This window comes from Manis pentadactyla, chromosome 18, assembly GCF_030020395.1.
Source record: "Manis pentadactyla isolate mManPen7 chromosome 18, mManPen7.hap1, whole genome shotgun sequence".
NCBI lineage: Eukaryota > Metazoa > Chordata > Mammalia > Pholidota > Manidae > Manis > Manis pentadactyla.
The window spans coordinates 29,819,652-29,835,528 of NC_080036.1; the positions used below are offsets into that span (position 1 = coordinate 29,819,652).

Sequence of the window (15,877 nt, forward strand, 5' to 3'; positions counted from 1 at the left end):
TTGTCAGGAGGGAACAGGAAATAAGGTCCATCACACAAAGGCTGGGGGTGTTTATGCTGGAAAAGAGAAGGCTGGGTGGTGTTTTCACGTAGCTCAGGCTGATCTGTGGAAGAGGGACTAAACTTACATGGTAAAAACTAGGACTAATGGTTAGAAACTTCAGGAGAGCTGATCTGGGGCTCAAGATCTGTCTACCAGTTAGGGTGCCAAAACTGGAATTTCCCTGGGAAGAAGAGACTTCAGAAAGCCTGCAAGCAGATTGAGGTGACTGCTGTGGTAGAACGTGCTGACCCTTAAGTTCCCTTCTAACCCACTGTTCTGTGATTCTGTAACTGTTGAGATTTCTCGTAGGAGTGATGGGGAAATGACTGTTCAGAATTGGGAGAGTGGGGCTGCCTTTTGCAGGAGGTAATGGATTTATCTCAGACTCAATGAATGTCACAGGAGTTGGACATTGTGTGGAGATGTCCTGGCAGTCACTGTAACTTACAATGTGGAATCCGAGGTCGAGTGAGAGGCCTGGCTTACTGGTGGAGTGTCACGAGGCTGAGGCATAAAATCAGTAGTTTAAGCCACACAGATGTTAATTGGCTTTCTGAGGGGAGAATTTGTTCAGAGAAGAGTATGGAGCCTCAAAGAATACTCTAGGAAGACATCACACCTTTGTTGTTGAGGTGGGCAGTAGAAAGATGGTCGGAGGGCCGGGGCCTCGGGGTGCATCTAATAACTGGGGAGAGCAGCCCTGGGGTGGGGGGGGAAGGGGTTGCCCAGTAACTTCAGAAGCAGAGAAATCATGGGGAATGAAGGCTGAGGAAAAGACACTTAAGATATGAAAACAACTTGTGAAATTTCAAGGAAGCAGTTTTAATGAAGCCCTGGGTATCTGATAGAGCGTGCACAGTGGAGAACTGAGAAGCTCCCAGTTAGGAAACGGAGAGACAAGCATAGGAGCCTTCTCCGTGATAGGATTTTAATTTGTTTTCAAGCAAAACCTAGAGGTGAGGAAGGCCCAGATTTTTTTTCACTCCTAAGGCTTTCTGACACACGAGGGGTTTGCGGCCGATTGTTTCCGTCTGTCCTTCCCAACCACCACCACCAGGGGGAGATCTGCGCGGAGAAGAAGTTTGGGAGTCAAACTGTTTTGCTCTGTGTCCTCAGTTCCTAGTTTAAAAATAAACAAAGGTGGGTGGGAGGCCCACCAAGTCATTGCCCCTGTTCCTTAGGAAGGAAGAGCCTATGACCTAATGTGGTCAGAGGAGACCTGTGCTCTATTAACTGCAATTTTGCACATCTTTAAGGATAAGTTCATAGATCGCTTACATTATTAAAATTATTTTCCTAAGAGGTAGGTGAAAAAGGAGGCTTTAATGAGAGTAATCTTCTAGTCCCAGCACATGCCTCGCAATTGTGATTTCAGTTTATCTCTGTTCGTTGCAGTCTGTTCCGCCTCCCAGCTGGCAGGTGACTTGTAGCCCCCGGGGTGCTCAGGAGCCAAGCAGAGGGGGGATGTCTGCCCCCCAGGTGTGAGGCGGAATTGGGCCTGCAGATGGAACAGAGTGCCAGCCAAAAGCATTTGCCGGAATGCCTGTGGTGTGGCAGGAGAGTCTTTAAGGTTCATCTCCAAATCTTTAAAGTTACCGGACTTGAAAGGTTCCAAATGCTATCAGTTTTCAGGGGACTGAAACTCTTAAACCACTTAAATGCTATCAGTATAAAAGTATGAGCAAGTGTTTACATATGTGTGGTTTTAGTTTTTAGTATAAAAATATCATGACAGTTGCTCACTGGACCCAGAGAATCTCTTGTCATCACCATCACATTAATAATGTCTCAATCAAAAAAGCCAGTCATATTCCTCATTGGATTTCATATCCAGTCAGCTCATAGTGAAATTGTATTGAAAGGTCCCTTTAAAAGTCTCCTGCTTCCCACACTGTTGAGGGGATTGACTAATACAATTTAGGGTGATTTCACTTTTATCTTTTGTCTCTAATTTTTCTATAATTGTGCTTAACTTTTTTAAAGTAAACACTTTAGATAGAGTCTTCCATGCTTTTGCAAATAAAAGTTTTCGGGAACAAAGTTACTCAGTGACTGTTCCAGGGCATGCGAGTCATCAGGTCTTTGTGTAGACGTAGAACCAGCTGGTCCCTGAATTTAAAAGAGGTGCGGTTTTGCAGGCCGGGTCTACGCTGTGCTGTCCAAGAGGGAAGGCCGGGTGCTGCAGGAAGAGATGAAGGAGGGCACGGACATGTTCATCATCAGGGCCGTGCTGCCGGTCGCCGAGAGCTTCGGCTTCGCCGACGAGATCAGGAAGCGGACCAGCGGCCTGGCCAGCCCGCAGCTGGTGTTCAGCCACTGGGAGGTAAGAGCCCGCGCCCCGCCCGCCCGCGGCTCTGCCCGCTCAGCACCTTCACCCGGAGCAGAGGCTCCTGGGGCCGCACGTGGCTTACACACATTCACATACTCCTTTCTTTTTATGTGATGTAAGGCCTAAGAGCGTTTATCCCCTTTTTTCCCTCTAAAGGTGTATTTTAGATTTTTAAAAGGAAAATCACGGACATTTTGAAAGTGAAACTTTAAGGAACTTCTCTGGGGGAAAAAAATCCTAGCATTTAGAGTAGAACGTTACCCATCTTTCAAGGGAGAGTTTTGAATTATCATGTACTACGTACTCTTCAGTCCCTATTATGAACATTCAAGGTCTCTAGTGAGCACAGTGTTTTTTTAACTTAGGGGGAGAGAATAATAAGGGGGTGGGAGGGCAGGTGGGCCTTCCTGGCCGGTCCTCCAGGGGACGCAGGCGTTCAGGCCCCAGCGGGGGGCATGCGGTCGGTCGGCAGGCGCCGCCCCGGCGGAGGCGGGCGAGGGAAACCCGAGGGCGCGTGCGGAGAGCAGTTCTGCGTCGGGCCCAGGCCTCGGGCCCAGGGCAGGATGTGTCAACTGTAGGGTGTAAGTGGGAAGGTTTTAAGAAAGTGGTTTCTGTTGTCACTGTTTGCAGGGAACCTAAATAGCTTCACATTGCCCGCCTTTACCCCGGAGGGTCGCAGTCTAGCGGAAGGCGCGCTGCCCTGGGGTCGGAGTCCTGGGTTCGCGCGGCCCGCCCGCCTCTTACTGGGGCGGATTGTGGGGCCTCCCTCGGCCCGTTCTGCCCCCGAGGCGGGGTGCTGCATCCCTGGCTGAGAGGCGCCAAGCACCCTTGCGGGCAGGTCGCTTTCCCGCAGCGTCCGGGGGTCCAGGCCGAACTCACTGCCCACCGCAGCGTGGCGTGGCCCTGCCCCAGGCTTCACACCGAAATCCGGGCTCTTTCCCTTAAACTAGTATTTAAAGGAAACCCGTGGTTTAGAGTCAATGCTCCGCTGTTCTTATTTCTCTCACTTTTCTTTCTTTAAAGCACTTTATGTGAATAGTTCAAATTTAGATAATAAAGGGGAATGGGAATAATTGAGGGAGAATTTCTTTTTGAAATGACTTTTATAGTCACGTGAGTCCGCAAAGTAAAGAAAAGTAACGCTTCAGAAAGATTTCCCTTGGACAGACTTAATTTAAATCGGGCAAGTTCACATCATCTAAATCGACGGGAGTGAAGTTGCTCGTCCAGAACACTCACTTTGTCTGCTTCTCCTTAAAAAAAAAGATACAGTCGTAATGCCTGATAGAATCAAAGTTAATAATGCACTGATGGTTTAGGTCACTTTTTTTTTTTGCAGGACAATCTACATTTTAGTAGTGATTTTCTATGAAGTGTTTCTTGGATTTTGTTTCTTTATTCAGAAACGAAATGATGTTTTGATGGGTTTATTGACTTAGATCTGAGTAGATGTCTCAGTTGTATTTTATTACATAGAAAACAGTAGCTCCAAAACATGTGTTGTTGGTCCCCAAGTTTGGTGGTGATTTTCCACGTACCTGGAATCCTGGCTTTTTGGTTTTGGTTCCGGTGCTCACCTCTTTTGTAACAAGAACACAAACCGGTAAGAAATAGAAAGAATGGATTTATAAAGGCAACTTCTCAAAAATAAGAACTGTGTAGTGTATGTATGTTACCGATGCTTTGATGCAAACTATTAGGGTCTCTCCCAGGTGTTCAGGAACCAGACGTGTGATCACGGGGCAGGGCCATGAAATATGTAGAATTGAAGCTTCAAAGCAATGACCTTGAGAGGTGACAGTTTCTTCACTGGTGTGGCGTTGCTGAAAACTGCCTTCCAAGCTGCCGCTCAGGCTTCCGGCTACTTAGAGGTGACAGGCCGTCCTCATGAAGATGGCCTCCATCAGCACTGGCCAAAACCAGGGCAGTGGGACGTTTGGTCAGAGCAGAGAGTAGTGAATAATCCCTGGGGTTCTCTGGAAATACGGGCATTCAAAGCTGTTGGAAGAATTTAATTCATATATTCTGTTGTTTGTTAAATATATCTCATCATTTCACAGTCAGTCATCCTTGAAAGTGATTTCCTGAGGCACATTAAAAAAACCTATAAAGTTCTCATCATTTCCTAACTGGCAGCTATATTAATTAGGAAACAGGTAAGGCTGCTCTGTCAAAGGGACCTCGAAATAGAGTGGTTCAAATAAGGCAGAAGATTCTCTCTTGAGTCTGGGGAGGCAGGCCAGAGCCGGCGGGGTGTGGCTCCCTGTGGCGCGAGGCGTGGGGGGGGCCCTTCTGATGTGCTGCCTCGCTCAACACTTGGCTTCTGCTGGTGGTACAAAGTGGCTGTTCATCTCTTGCCATCACGTCTGCATTCCAGCCATTAAGGATTGGGAATGGGTAGAGGAGGGCACATTCCTTCCCTTCAAGGGCATGAACTGGACCAGGGACTTCTCTGCCTCCCAGTGCCAAGACCAGCTGTGCTGCGGGGAGGGGTCTTTAGCCAGATCTGGAGGCAGCACGCTGTGCCCAGTGCCTGTCCTGACGGGTGAAGTCGGCGAGAGTAGCCATGCCCGCCGTCATTGATGCGCTTTCTGTGGCTGCTTCCAGGCAGGGTCGAGTTGCCGCAGAGACGGCAGGGCCCACAGTCTGAACGGCGTCCCTTCTGGCTCTGTGGAGAAGTGTGTGCCCAGCCCCCAGGTCCTAGGCGGCCTCTCTGCCCACCTGACGTGCCTGTTAGCAAGGAAGCAGGGAACGGGGTTTAGGAACAACCAGTGTAAAAACAACACGTTCTCACCAAATTGTCAGTTTTGTTAATGTGGAGACCAGGATGGTTTTCAGTCTGCTCTCAAAATTAAAAAAAAAAAAAAATCTTACAACTTTAAAGAAATGTAGTAAAAAGTTTGCCCAGTTTATACCATCCTTCTGTCATTCCCCTGCCACCTGCCACAGGCCTGTTTCCAAAAGCTTCAGATCTTTGAAAGTCTTGAAAACTACATTATGATTAAATGGCGTTGATCGGGTGTTTTTTTGGCCGTCTCAGTTTCCCCCACAGTCAGGTCTAGAAATAACACGGTTGTCGAGAGCTGGCTTCCCTCTCCAAGGCGCCCGCTTTTCATTTGTGTTCCACCAACCATGCAATTCACAATCAAGGGCCTTTGAGAGCAAGTGCTTCAAAAATAGAGAAAATAAAATTACAGGCATTTTCCGTGAAGAAGCATTTGAAGTCAGCAATCTCCTAATTTCTCTTTCTCTGTTTCACCCTTCCATGAAAGAGGAAGAAAAGGAGCTAATAACAGTCGCAGAAAGAAAAGTATCAGCAGCCGTTGCAGTTCTGCATGTGCGGCGCGGAGCCTCAGCGGCGCCCGAACAGGCGGCCGGGCGGGGCGGCGGCTCCTCAGGGCGCGGGGAGGCGGGTGTCCTGAGGAGGCCGGGGCTGGGCCTGCCGTGATCAGAGGGTGCTCTGGGCCAAACATCAAAAGCGTTTCCCTTCTCAGCTTTTTCTTCTTTAAGTGCCCAGGGCAGCAGTCAGCACGTGGGGTCCTTCCTTCCTGTGGACCAGAAAATGGCACCGCTCAGGCCGAGGGGCTGCAGAGACCGTTCTCAAGGTGGTGGGGTTTGCAGGGCGCCGGTCAGAGGGAAGCCCTTTCCTCCAAACGGGTGGTGAGTTCTGTTCTGCGGCTTCCCGGTGCCCCTTTGCAGAGCACGACCTGCGTGGCCTCAGGTCGCCTCGTCATTGCCTCACCAAGGAAATGCCAAACGGACCCACCGGGCAGGGGTTCCCCTGGCCCCCTGCCCTGAGGGTGGCTCGGCCTTCTGGGGCGGCGACTCCTGGTGTCCCTGGGTGTGGGCACGCGAGGCCCAAGCGGCAGCTGCCAGGTGAGTCCAGGACGCATGGGCAGCTCCCAGGGTAGGAGGTCCAGCGTCTCTGGAGGGACCCCGGGCGGCAGGGCTGTGCACAGAGAGGGTGGCATGATTCTCTTGATAAAACTCATCACTTTTTAAACAGTATCACAAGTGTGACCCACCGCTGCCACTCAGACCTGCAGGAACATGTAGCTTCCTTACATTCCACGGTAGGTCTGTCGTCCAGCCGGCTAGGGGAGGGCACCTCCAGCTCGGCCCTCCGGGTGGGGACAGTCCTCGAGAGCCGCCCAGGCGTGCTCCACCTCCCGACTGTCTTCCCTTTAGCCTCGCTAAGAACCGGAGGGCATCTGGGACTCTGTGGTGGGGACAGAAAGCAGGCCTCTGCTCGGTGCAGGGCCCTCGGAGTCCTCACTGCTCTGGGAAGCGGCTTTGTCTGGGCCACGGGGGCCCTTGGGGCGGCACCGGCCAGGTCAGGAGTCCTGTGCTGACGGTTAGCATCCAGTCGGGGGCACCCCGCAGCTGCCCTTTCTGGCCCCCAGGCTTCCACCCGCCCCTCCAGGCCCCCAGGCCCACTCACCAGGGTATGGGTACTTGGGCATCAGTGGTACACACACCAGCCTGGTTCCTTGTCCAAGTTTTCTGAGACGCTTGCAGTGCCTGTGTACTGGTGTTCCTCAGGAGAACAGGAGAAAATACCCACTTCTTAAAATGGGCTGAGCTTCCTGTAGTCCACGCAGGCACGCACTTTATTCAGTCAGCATGCACTTATCAAGCATGCACGGAGGGCTTCTGCCTCAAAGAGAAACAGTCGTTCATATCTTCTGAGGCCCATGGTGGGAGAAGAGCGTAGGAGCCTGGCAGGAAGTCCATGGGGAGGCCTGCTTTACAGGCAAATGCATGCCACTTACCAGCTGGGTTTACCTCCCTGACCTCAGGCTGAGCCTCAGATGAGGTGAGGGGATTGTGGGAACGCGTAGGGCGGTCCTTGCATTAGGAGAGCCCCAGCCAGTCTGCCCTCCGGTGAGGACGGGGGCTCAGGGAGCTTGTGCAAGTGCTTGGGGCGCACAGCCAGTGAGTGGCAGGGCTGAATGTGTGGGGGGCGGGCAGGGCAGTCTGCCTGTGGCCATGGCGCACAGGCCCCAATCCTGTCACGGGGGTCCTCGCTCTGTGGTCTTCCCTGCAGTGAGCCCCCAGAATGGCACATCCGTCTGCACCTGCAGGACCCTGGTGGCACGGCCTGCCCGTGCTTGCTAACGGCGGCCTGGAGACCACGGCTCCCTCTGCAGACACGGACCTGTGACACAGGGCTCCTTGCATCTGCACACGCCCCCTGCCCCAGCCGAAGGCCCTGGGATGCGCTTACACAAGGAGGGACAGATGGGTCCCCAGAGGGGGCTGGAAGCAAAGGGGTCTGAGGGCGCAAAAGACAGCAGCAGGTCCAGGGGTGCTTGTCCCAGCCACCGGCTGGGGACTCCCTAAATGCATACAGAGACACTGCCTGTGTGGGACTCCCCTCCCTCTTCATCTAGCCATGCCCGCACTTGGGGGACCCTGGGCTCTTGGCCCCGCAGTGTGTGGGAGGCAGCGCTGTGCTTCACCACAGCCCTGGTGTGGCTGCACTGGGTGATGAACTTGTTCAGTCCTCGGACAGCTGTGGGGTTAGGGCTGCTCATACCGCACCCCGAAAGTGAGAGAGCCGAGGCGCAGGATGACCGAGGTCACACAGATCCCCAGGGGCCTGGACGCCTACCCTGGGACCAGTGCCAGCCACGCTGCGAGGCTCCGAGCTTGCACCCGGATTGGGTGTGCTGCCGCTGCAGAGCAGCCATCGGCCCGTCCTGCCCTGGAGGACCCACCTGCCCCAGTGTCTCCGTATCCGCCTCAGCGCCGGGTGTGGCTGCTTTGGCTCCAGCCTTCGTCCAGGGGCTGGGGCCGCAGCTCTGTCGGTGGGGTCTGGTGTGTCAGAAGGAGCCTCAGAGGGCTTGTGCCCCGGCCACGCGGCATTTCTCCCTGGCTGGCCTGGGCTGTCCCGTCGCCCTTCCCAGTGCTCGGATGTCAGTCTGAGGACTCCTGTCCTCTGATCTCTCATTCTCAGAACTCCTGTTAGAAGCATCCTACACGTATTTTATGGCTTTGAACTTTTCTTCTTTTTCTAATACCTATCTTGTTGTATTTTGGCTAATGACTCAGTCTCTTTTTTTAAATACAATTTATTGAGGTGAAATTCACAGAACATAAAATTAACCATAAAAAGTTTTGTTGCCTGTATCACAATCCTGCATTATTACAATAATACACAACCACCACATCTGTCAAAACATGTCTGTCCCTCCAAAGTAGAACTCTGGACCCACTAGGAGGCGTACGCACACGTCCAGTAAGGGAACCTATTTTAAGGAGTTGCCCCACAAGATCATGGAGGCTGAGGCGTCCCCCGATCCGCAGCACAAGCTGGACGCCCAGGAGAGCCGTGTCCTGGCTCAGCACTCGGCAGGCAGAACGCCCTCTTGCTCAGCCTTGTTCTGTTTGGGCCCTCAAGCAACAGGGTGGCTCATCCTATCAGGAGGACGTCTGCTTTAGAAGGACGTTTGACCAGATATCTGGGCACCTGTGGCCCAGCTGGGCTGACACAAAAAACTAACCCTCAGACTCCTTCCTCACCCATTAGGCCGTCTCTCCCCCTCCCCCCTTCCCCCTGCCGGCCCTGGGAGCCCTCAGTCTGCATCCTACCTATGGGTTTATCTGTTAGGCACATTTCATACAAATGACATCATCTAACGTGGCCCTTTGTGTCTGGCTTCTGTCGCTTTGTTTTTGGGGCCTCGCGTGGCAGCATGGGGCAGCGCTGTTGTATGGCTGTGTGCTGCTCTGTTTGCGGGGTGCCCTGTCACTGCATACAGAGTGCCGCCCCACTATGTGCATGCACTGTAACTTGGTGGGTATTTGGGCTTTCCTACCTTTTGGCTGTTCTGAAGAGAGCTGCTCGATCTTGCAGGTACATGTACTTGTTGGAGTCCCTGTTTTTGGATATTAGGTACCGAGTGCCCCAACTGCTGGGTCCTATGGTGGTAATTCTGTTTAACTTTTGGGGAACCCCCCAGCTGTTCTCCACCGTGACTGTTGCACTTTATCTTCCCATCAGCAAAGTACAAGGCTTCTAGATTCTCCATGGCCTCACCGACTCGTCTTCCTTTTTCTTTTTACTGATAGCCATCCTGGTGGGTATGAGGTGGTACCTCATGATGGTTTCAGCTTGGGTTTCCCTAACAACTAAATAAGGCTGAGCGTCTTTTCATTGGCTTTGTGGCTATGTGTATCTCTTTGAAGAAATGTCGGTTCCTATCTTTTGCCCATTTTTATTGGGTTGTCTTGTTGAGTTGTAAGAGTTCTTTATATATTCTGAACATCAAGTCTTGTCTTTTACTCTCTCTTGAGCAGTTTCTAGTTAACCTACCTTCTGAGTTTCTTTTTTTTAATTTTAATGTCTAAACTTTATTTCTAGAATTTCTAGTTCTTTGTCTCTGTTTTATGGGTACTATACCCCCCCTTTATTTCTTGGTGGATTTTTAATGAACTCTCTGTGATTTTCTGTTCAGATTGCTCTGTTACTCACCCTCCTGTTTGATTACAAATTCTCCCTTTTGTTGCGTCTGGTGACTCGCATGGTGCTGGACTTCCCTGCAGCTCTCAAGGGCAGGGTCACCTTCAGGGGAGTTCTGTCCTGCGCTGTGCTGCGGAGTGGCCTCCCTGCTGGGATTCGAGGCACCTCCTCCCTGTCGTCCCCCCCCCCCCCCCCCGCCGCCCCGCCTAGTGCCGCTGCTCTGTGTCATTTGCAGAGGCTCGGCTCAGTGACACGGCCAGTGGGAGGGGCGGGACAGCCGGCTCAGCACAGCCGAGTCCGACCCCAGAGTGTGACAGCGCATGTCGTCATGTCCAGCTCGCTTCCAGCCACAGCCCTGGGCAGGCGTGCTTGCTCCCCCTCCAGAGGAGAGGGGGCACTTCTGGCCCCTTGTGCCAGGGATGCGTACTTGGGGCCCATCCTAGACGGGCACTGAGCCTCCCGGCTCCATCTTAGCTCCCTGCGGGCGATGGCTGGGGCTTTTGCCCCCATTTCCTGCTGCGGGCTCCCCTCTCTCCCTCCAAAAGCCTCCGCCTTCCCGGTCCACATAAATCTCCCTTTCTTGTGTGGAAGAGTGACGATTTTCAAACATATTTTTCTGCAATTTCTGTACCTTAAATTGAAAAGTGTTGGGATTTGAGGTCATTCAATAAATAGCACTCCTTTCCCCGCAGTGAAGAAATAAGAAAAAACAGCTGCAAAAGGAATAAGGCAGATAAAGGCCACAGTGTCACCTTTATTGCTAATGAAGCTGATCTGGGAGGACGTGGCCTGTGATGGGGCCGAACCCCAGTGTCCTGAGTCCAGCCGCACTGCGCGGGTCTCCTGCGCGGGGTCAAAGCTGGCTTCTGTAAAGAGCGTGGGGGAGCCGAGCAGACTGTGTGCTTCCTGCCAGCAGAAGGAAGGGGGCCAGGCTGCCCACGTCTGCTTTCCCCTCTCGCCCTTACCAGTCTGAGCCTCATGGGGACCAGGTGGTGGGGCCTGGGGAGGCAAGGAGTGTGGGGCTCACGGAGCTCTCCTACCTGAGGGGAGCCATCGGGGCGGTGCCCTCCTGCAGTGGTGCTGGGGGGCAGGTGCGGCACACACACCCTTCTGCCCATCCCGGAGTCAGTCCCTCAGGTGTGGACCTCAGGCAAGTGCACGTCCACGCTCACCACCTCCTTGGATGTGGGGGCTTGGCTGCTGGTCATCTCAGAGGGCTGAGCCCAGCCCTCTCTCTTCCCTCTGGGGGAGCCTCTTGGGACTGTCCTCAGCACGCCTGCCCCTGAGCTTGTCTCCTCGGCATCAGGGTAAGCACCTGAGCCCCGAGACAGGCGGAGAGGAGGCTGTGCATGTCTGCCTGTGGCCCGGGCAGAACACGTGGAGGACCTGGTCCAGTTCAGCAGGTGCCCCGCCGGGTTCTGGAGCACAAGCTCAGCGACGGGCTTACATGCGTTGGTCTGTGCTGGGGACACAGGCGGAATCGGGGAGAGGGCACTGAGAGCCACACACATCCTAGGGGAAGGGAGAGGTTTTTTATTATATTTTCACAATTAATAGTTTTTCTTTCCTTACCATTACATAATGGCCCCTCCGTGAGCAGGGAAGAACGTGTGTGTTACCGGCGTTGCTGACCCGCTTCTGTTTCACCCCCTGTGCTCACTGCCATTCCCAGCAGGCAGACCTGCTTCCGCTTGACGCGTGTCGTTTACCGAGGCTACATGAGTTGTTGGTGCTGGGAAGTCTAACTGGGCACATTCTGTCACCTTCTCTTACAAGATCATCCCCAGCGACCCCTTCTGGGTGCCGACCACCGAGGAGGAATACTTGCACTTTGGGGAAAAGGCTGACTCCGAGAGCCAGGCCCGGAAGTACATGAATGCCGTGCGAAAGCGGAAGGGCCTCCATGTGGAAGAGAAGATCGTGGAGCACGCAGAGAAGCAGAGAACCCTCAGCAAAAATAAGTGACTGCTGCTGGCGGATCCTGTCCTAGTAATAAAAGGCCAAGTGCCACCCAGGGTCTCATACCAGGGGAATTTCTTCATGCTGCCCTGTCTTTGTGCACTCACCTTCCATAGCGTTGGTCCATATAAGCATTTTAAAAGAGGGTGTTAGCATGTTTCCAAAGTGTTCTTTAACTATAAATACTGTAGTCACCAACTTACTACTACTCTGTGTGTGTCCTGTGGACAGTTGGATGTGTGCTGTGGTGATGGCCACCTGGCTGGTGCTGGGCACAGTGTGCGGACCACACAGCAGGCAGCATCCTCCGCCTGTCCCCACGGCATCACACTTGATCACACGCTCCACGTATTTATGTCTCACATTTAATCATTGAATGACCACATTTGGAACCATTTGGAGAGACCACACACTCCAGAGAGCACCTTGTAGTCAGTCATGTCACAGCTGACCCATCTTGGAGTTCGTCTAGTAATGTCTGGTTGTCAGCCTTTAACTCGTTTTTATGGCTCTCGTACATGGCATCATTCACAGTGAATAAGTGTTCATGAAAGTCACATCCTATACCTTTCTCTTTGAAAAACAGAGGAGGTCAATTTCTTGGCTGTTTCCCCTTTCCCTTACTAAGGGAGGATATTAGCTAATGGGATGAGGTCATGGCCTTACTGTAAACAGATTTCCTAAATCTCAGTTGCCTCATTCAGGGAAATCCCCATATAAGGAACAGATTCAGTTCAGTCAGAAATAGGTTTTGTAATTTTTGATGTTACGCTACTGACTTTTATAGCCACTTAAAAGAAGGATTCGTTTTCAAAACACATAAAATTCTCAGACCTGGCTTTGTTTTTGGAATGCTTTTAATGGTTTCTCAATAAACTAGGTCATTCTTCATACTAGTCATAGACATATCTTTAATCGTTAGAGCTCTGGCACAGCTGGTCAAATCTAATTGACCCAGACTTTGGGGAAAGTGGGGCTACATTTAACAGACGCTGATACCCAGATTCATCTAGGAGAGTGACGCCGTGTGTTGGTTTATCAAACACTGATAATATAGGAAAACTGGCACATGAATTCACATCATTTGTAAATAGCATTCAAACGGCAGATGTGCTCTAGGAAGTCTCCTTAGACGCCGTGCTTATCGGGAGATGCTGCATTTAATACCAGAGGCAGAGCCCGGAGAGTGAGAGGAGTTCCGTGCGCAGTTCTGCGGGGCCAGCTGGTGGGCGGGTGGGGCAGTGACATGTCCGGGGCAGATTGCCGCCCAACTTTCTCCGTGTTTGGGGGGACACCAGGGTAGCGAGCTGCCAAGGGTCCGTAGGGGGGCAGGCCAAGGGGCAGAGCTCACCTGCCACGTGTGCAGTTGGCCCGGTTCTGTGATGGGTGACGGGCCCGTCATCGAAACCCCTCCCGCCTGTGACCGCACAGTGACACTGCCTCTTCGCTGCAGGTCCCACAGCTGTGCCGAAGCCTGGCCTCAGTGCATCGGGTGCAGTGGACGGAGCCGAGGCGCTGTCCCAGAGTGGGGGGGGCGGTGGGCCCTGCTGGCCTGGGGTTGGCCTCCTGAAGTCGTTCATAGACAGGCCGCAGGGCCAGGGTGGACGGCTGGGGGCCTGCTTCTCGGGCCAGTCCCCTAGACCCGAGGGGAAGCAGCCCCTCCTGTACAGCCCTGGGGAGGCCTAACATGTATGTGATCTCTATGGATACATTGTGTGTGTTTTGGGGGGTATTTTGCAGGGTGGGGTTGGAGGGAGGATTACTAGGTAATTGCCATGGCCTGTGGATGGGGTAAGGACTCAGTGGGGCCTGGTCAAGGTCAGGCGCCGCTCAGCAAGCCCTGCTCCAGGGCCTCGCACAGGGCTTCCTAGGGCCACTGCCTGGTTTGTCAGGGTCAGAGATGTCGTCAGTAGGAGCTGACTGCGCTGTGGCAGAGGAAGAAGGGAGGACGTGGGGCATCCTTACATTTGTATTTATGTGCCTCCATCTTGGGTAAAGCTACCAGCGTCCGAGATTAAAAATCATGATCTGTACTGGCTCAGATTTGTGGCTGGTAAGTTTAGAAAAGTAATTTATTTCAGAAATTAGGTTAACCTGCGCCCTTGAAACTGAAACTTTCCTTGTGTCCTGTCTGCCAACAGTCAGATAAGGCCCCGAGCTAGACCTTGTCCGGAGCTGGGCTCCCCCAGTGAACGGGTTATCAAACCCCGGGAACCAGAAGGTGCTCACGGCGAAGCAGTCGCACAGATCGCGGGCCGAGAGCACTGGAACCTCTGAACTGGGGAAGAGCTGATAAAACTAATAGAAGCCAAGCATGTAGATCGGATTCTAAGTCAGGAGACCAGACGTGGGAGACAAAGCCTTTCCTTTGAGCCTGCTGTTCCACGTGCCATGCCCACCGTGCAGAGGGTGGCTTCTGGTACTCAGGAGGGTGTTGGTGCTGGGAAGTCTAACTGGTCACATTCTGTCACCTTCTCTTACAAGATCATCCCCAGCGACCCCTTCTGGGTGCCGACCACCGAGGAGGAATACTTGCACTTTGGGGAAGAGGCTGACTCCGAGAGCCAGGCCCGCCTAACCCTGGCACAGCCGCCCCGCAGGCCCACATGTGGCAGAGGCCAAGAAGCCCAGGAGGCATGAGGGGGCAGAGCAGAAGGCAGGGCCCAGCAGGGTAGAGGTGAAGGTCTGAGGCGCCCCACCTGGGCATTCCAGGCCTGGGACTTGATCCTGGGCAGTGGGGATGGGGCTGCCTCCCACCCGCACGTCCCCCGCCCCTGGGCCTTTCGGCGTTCCCAGGTGCCTGCAGAGGCCCAGCAGCCCGGCCGGCTCGCCGCTGCCTCAAAGGGCTTGGAGGGCTTGGAGGGCTTCGGCTTGGGGGCTGCTTCCTTAGCCTGTGGGGTTTGCCCCTCTGCCAGGTTTTCCGGTCTGGCTGAGAATTCTGTATGATTCGCCTTCACGGCAAAAGGTGTAACAGTTTAATTTTGCCACCCCAGATTTCACTGTGGTCCCGAAAGAGCAGCCCAGTGCCCAATCTCAAAGGCCTTTTTGCCACAGCTGCAACTGCAGCTTTTTGCAAATCAATGTTCCTGAAGAAAGTTTATTTTTTCAATGAACATTTATAGAACTTTACAGATAACAGTTTTCTTTTGAAAAGCCCATTTCTGTTGAGCCTCAAGACTGATACCGTTCGCTGTACAGTGAAGCGTTCGGATGAGGGGCGTGGGGCCGAGAGCTGAGAGGCCGGAGAGACGGGGTCGTGCCTCCCGGCAGGGCCCTGGGCAGGCTCCTTAGCTGCACGTCCCTCGCCGTGCGGCGGGAAGTCCCCACCTGTAAGGGTCTGTAGGGTGAAGGCTGTGGAATGATGTGTGTGAGTGAAGAGTCCCGTGCCTCCTGCCCGGCGCATGGAATGCAATGGTCGTGGCTGCTTTTATTATGAATAAAATAATAAATGTATTTATTTATTGCCTGGGCAATGCCGACGCCTGGAGAAGGTATCTGAACTCAGCTGGTCACAGAATCAGGTGATCTGACGGGACAGAAGTTCGAAGCGCGCATCCCGCTGTGCTGCCCTCCAGTGAGGCCCCCCACCCCCCATGGCCAGCCCCCAGGCCTGAGGGCGGGAGGCAGGGGCTCTGCAGGCCAGCTGCGGCTGCTTTCTCTTCTCTACTGGCCCCCGACTTCCCCCAGGTCAGAGTTATAGGTGGTCCGTGCTCTCGCGAGGAAGGAGCCGGCCACCCGCCCCCCCAGGCACTGCCGGTGCGATCGACCGCCCCCAGCCTACCCTCAGGGGACCCCGCACAGCTGGCCCTGGGCAGTGGCTGGCTCTACTCAGGGCAGAGCAGAGGGCCGGCCCCCAGGCCCGTGCTGCCCTCCCCCTCTGGGTGCAGCCCAGGCCCTGCTCGTGGCCGGCAGAGGGGCCTGCCCTGTGCAGCCAGATCCCACCGCCCTGGCTGCTGGCTGCCAGCACAGCGCTGCCAACCACCATCTCCTTCCACTTTTTTGCCCCTTTGGGCTTTATTTTCTTTGCTGCCCAGCCTGGGACTCCCACACCAGTCACTCCAAACCCTTCACCAATGCAGGGG

At 53.7% G+C, this 15,877-nt stretch overlaps 1 protein-coding gene across 5 annotated transcripts in view; it reads left to right on the forward strand.

The window, feature by feature from the left end:
* EFL1 (elongation factor like GTPase 1) overlaps positions 1-12,691 on the forward strand; it is a 104,939-nt gene extending 92,248 nt beyond the window's left edge. For all 5 annotated transcript variants that reach the window (XM_036932043.2, XM_036932038.2, XM_057494754.1 and 2 more), the window contains 2 exons: positions 2,181-2,365; positions 11,613-12,691. In XM_036932043.2, coding sequence (XP_036787938.2) covers positions 2,181-2,365; positions 11,613-11,801 — 374 coding nt within the window. In that variant the 3' untranslated portion in view covers positions 11,802-12,691. The remainder of the gene's footprint in view (positions 1-2,180; positions 2,366-11,612) is intronic.
* Positions 12,692-15,877: the final 3,186 nt, after the last annotated feature.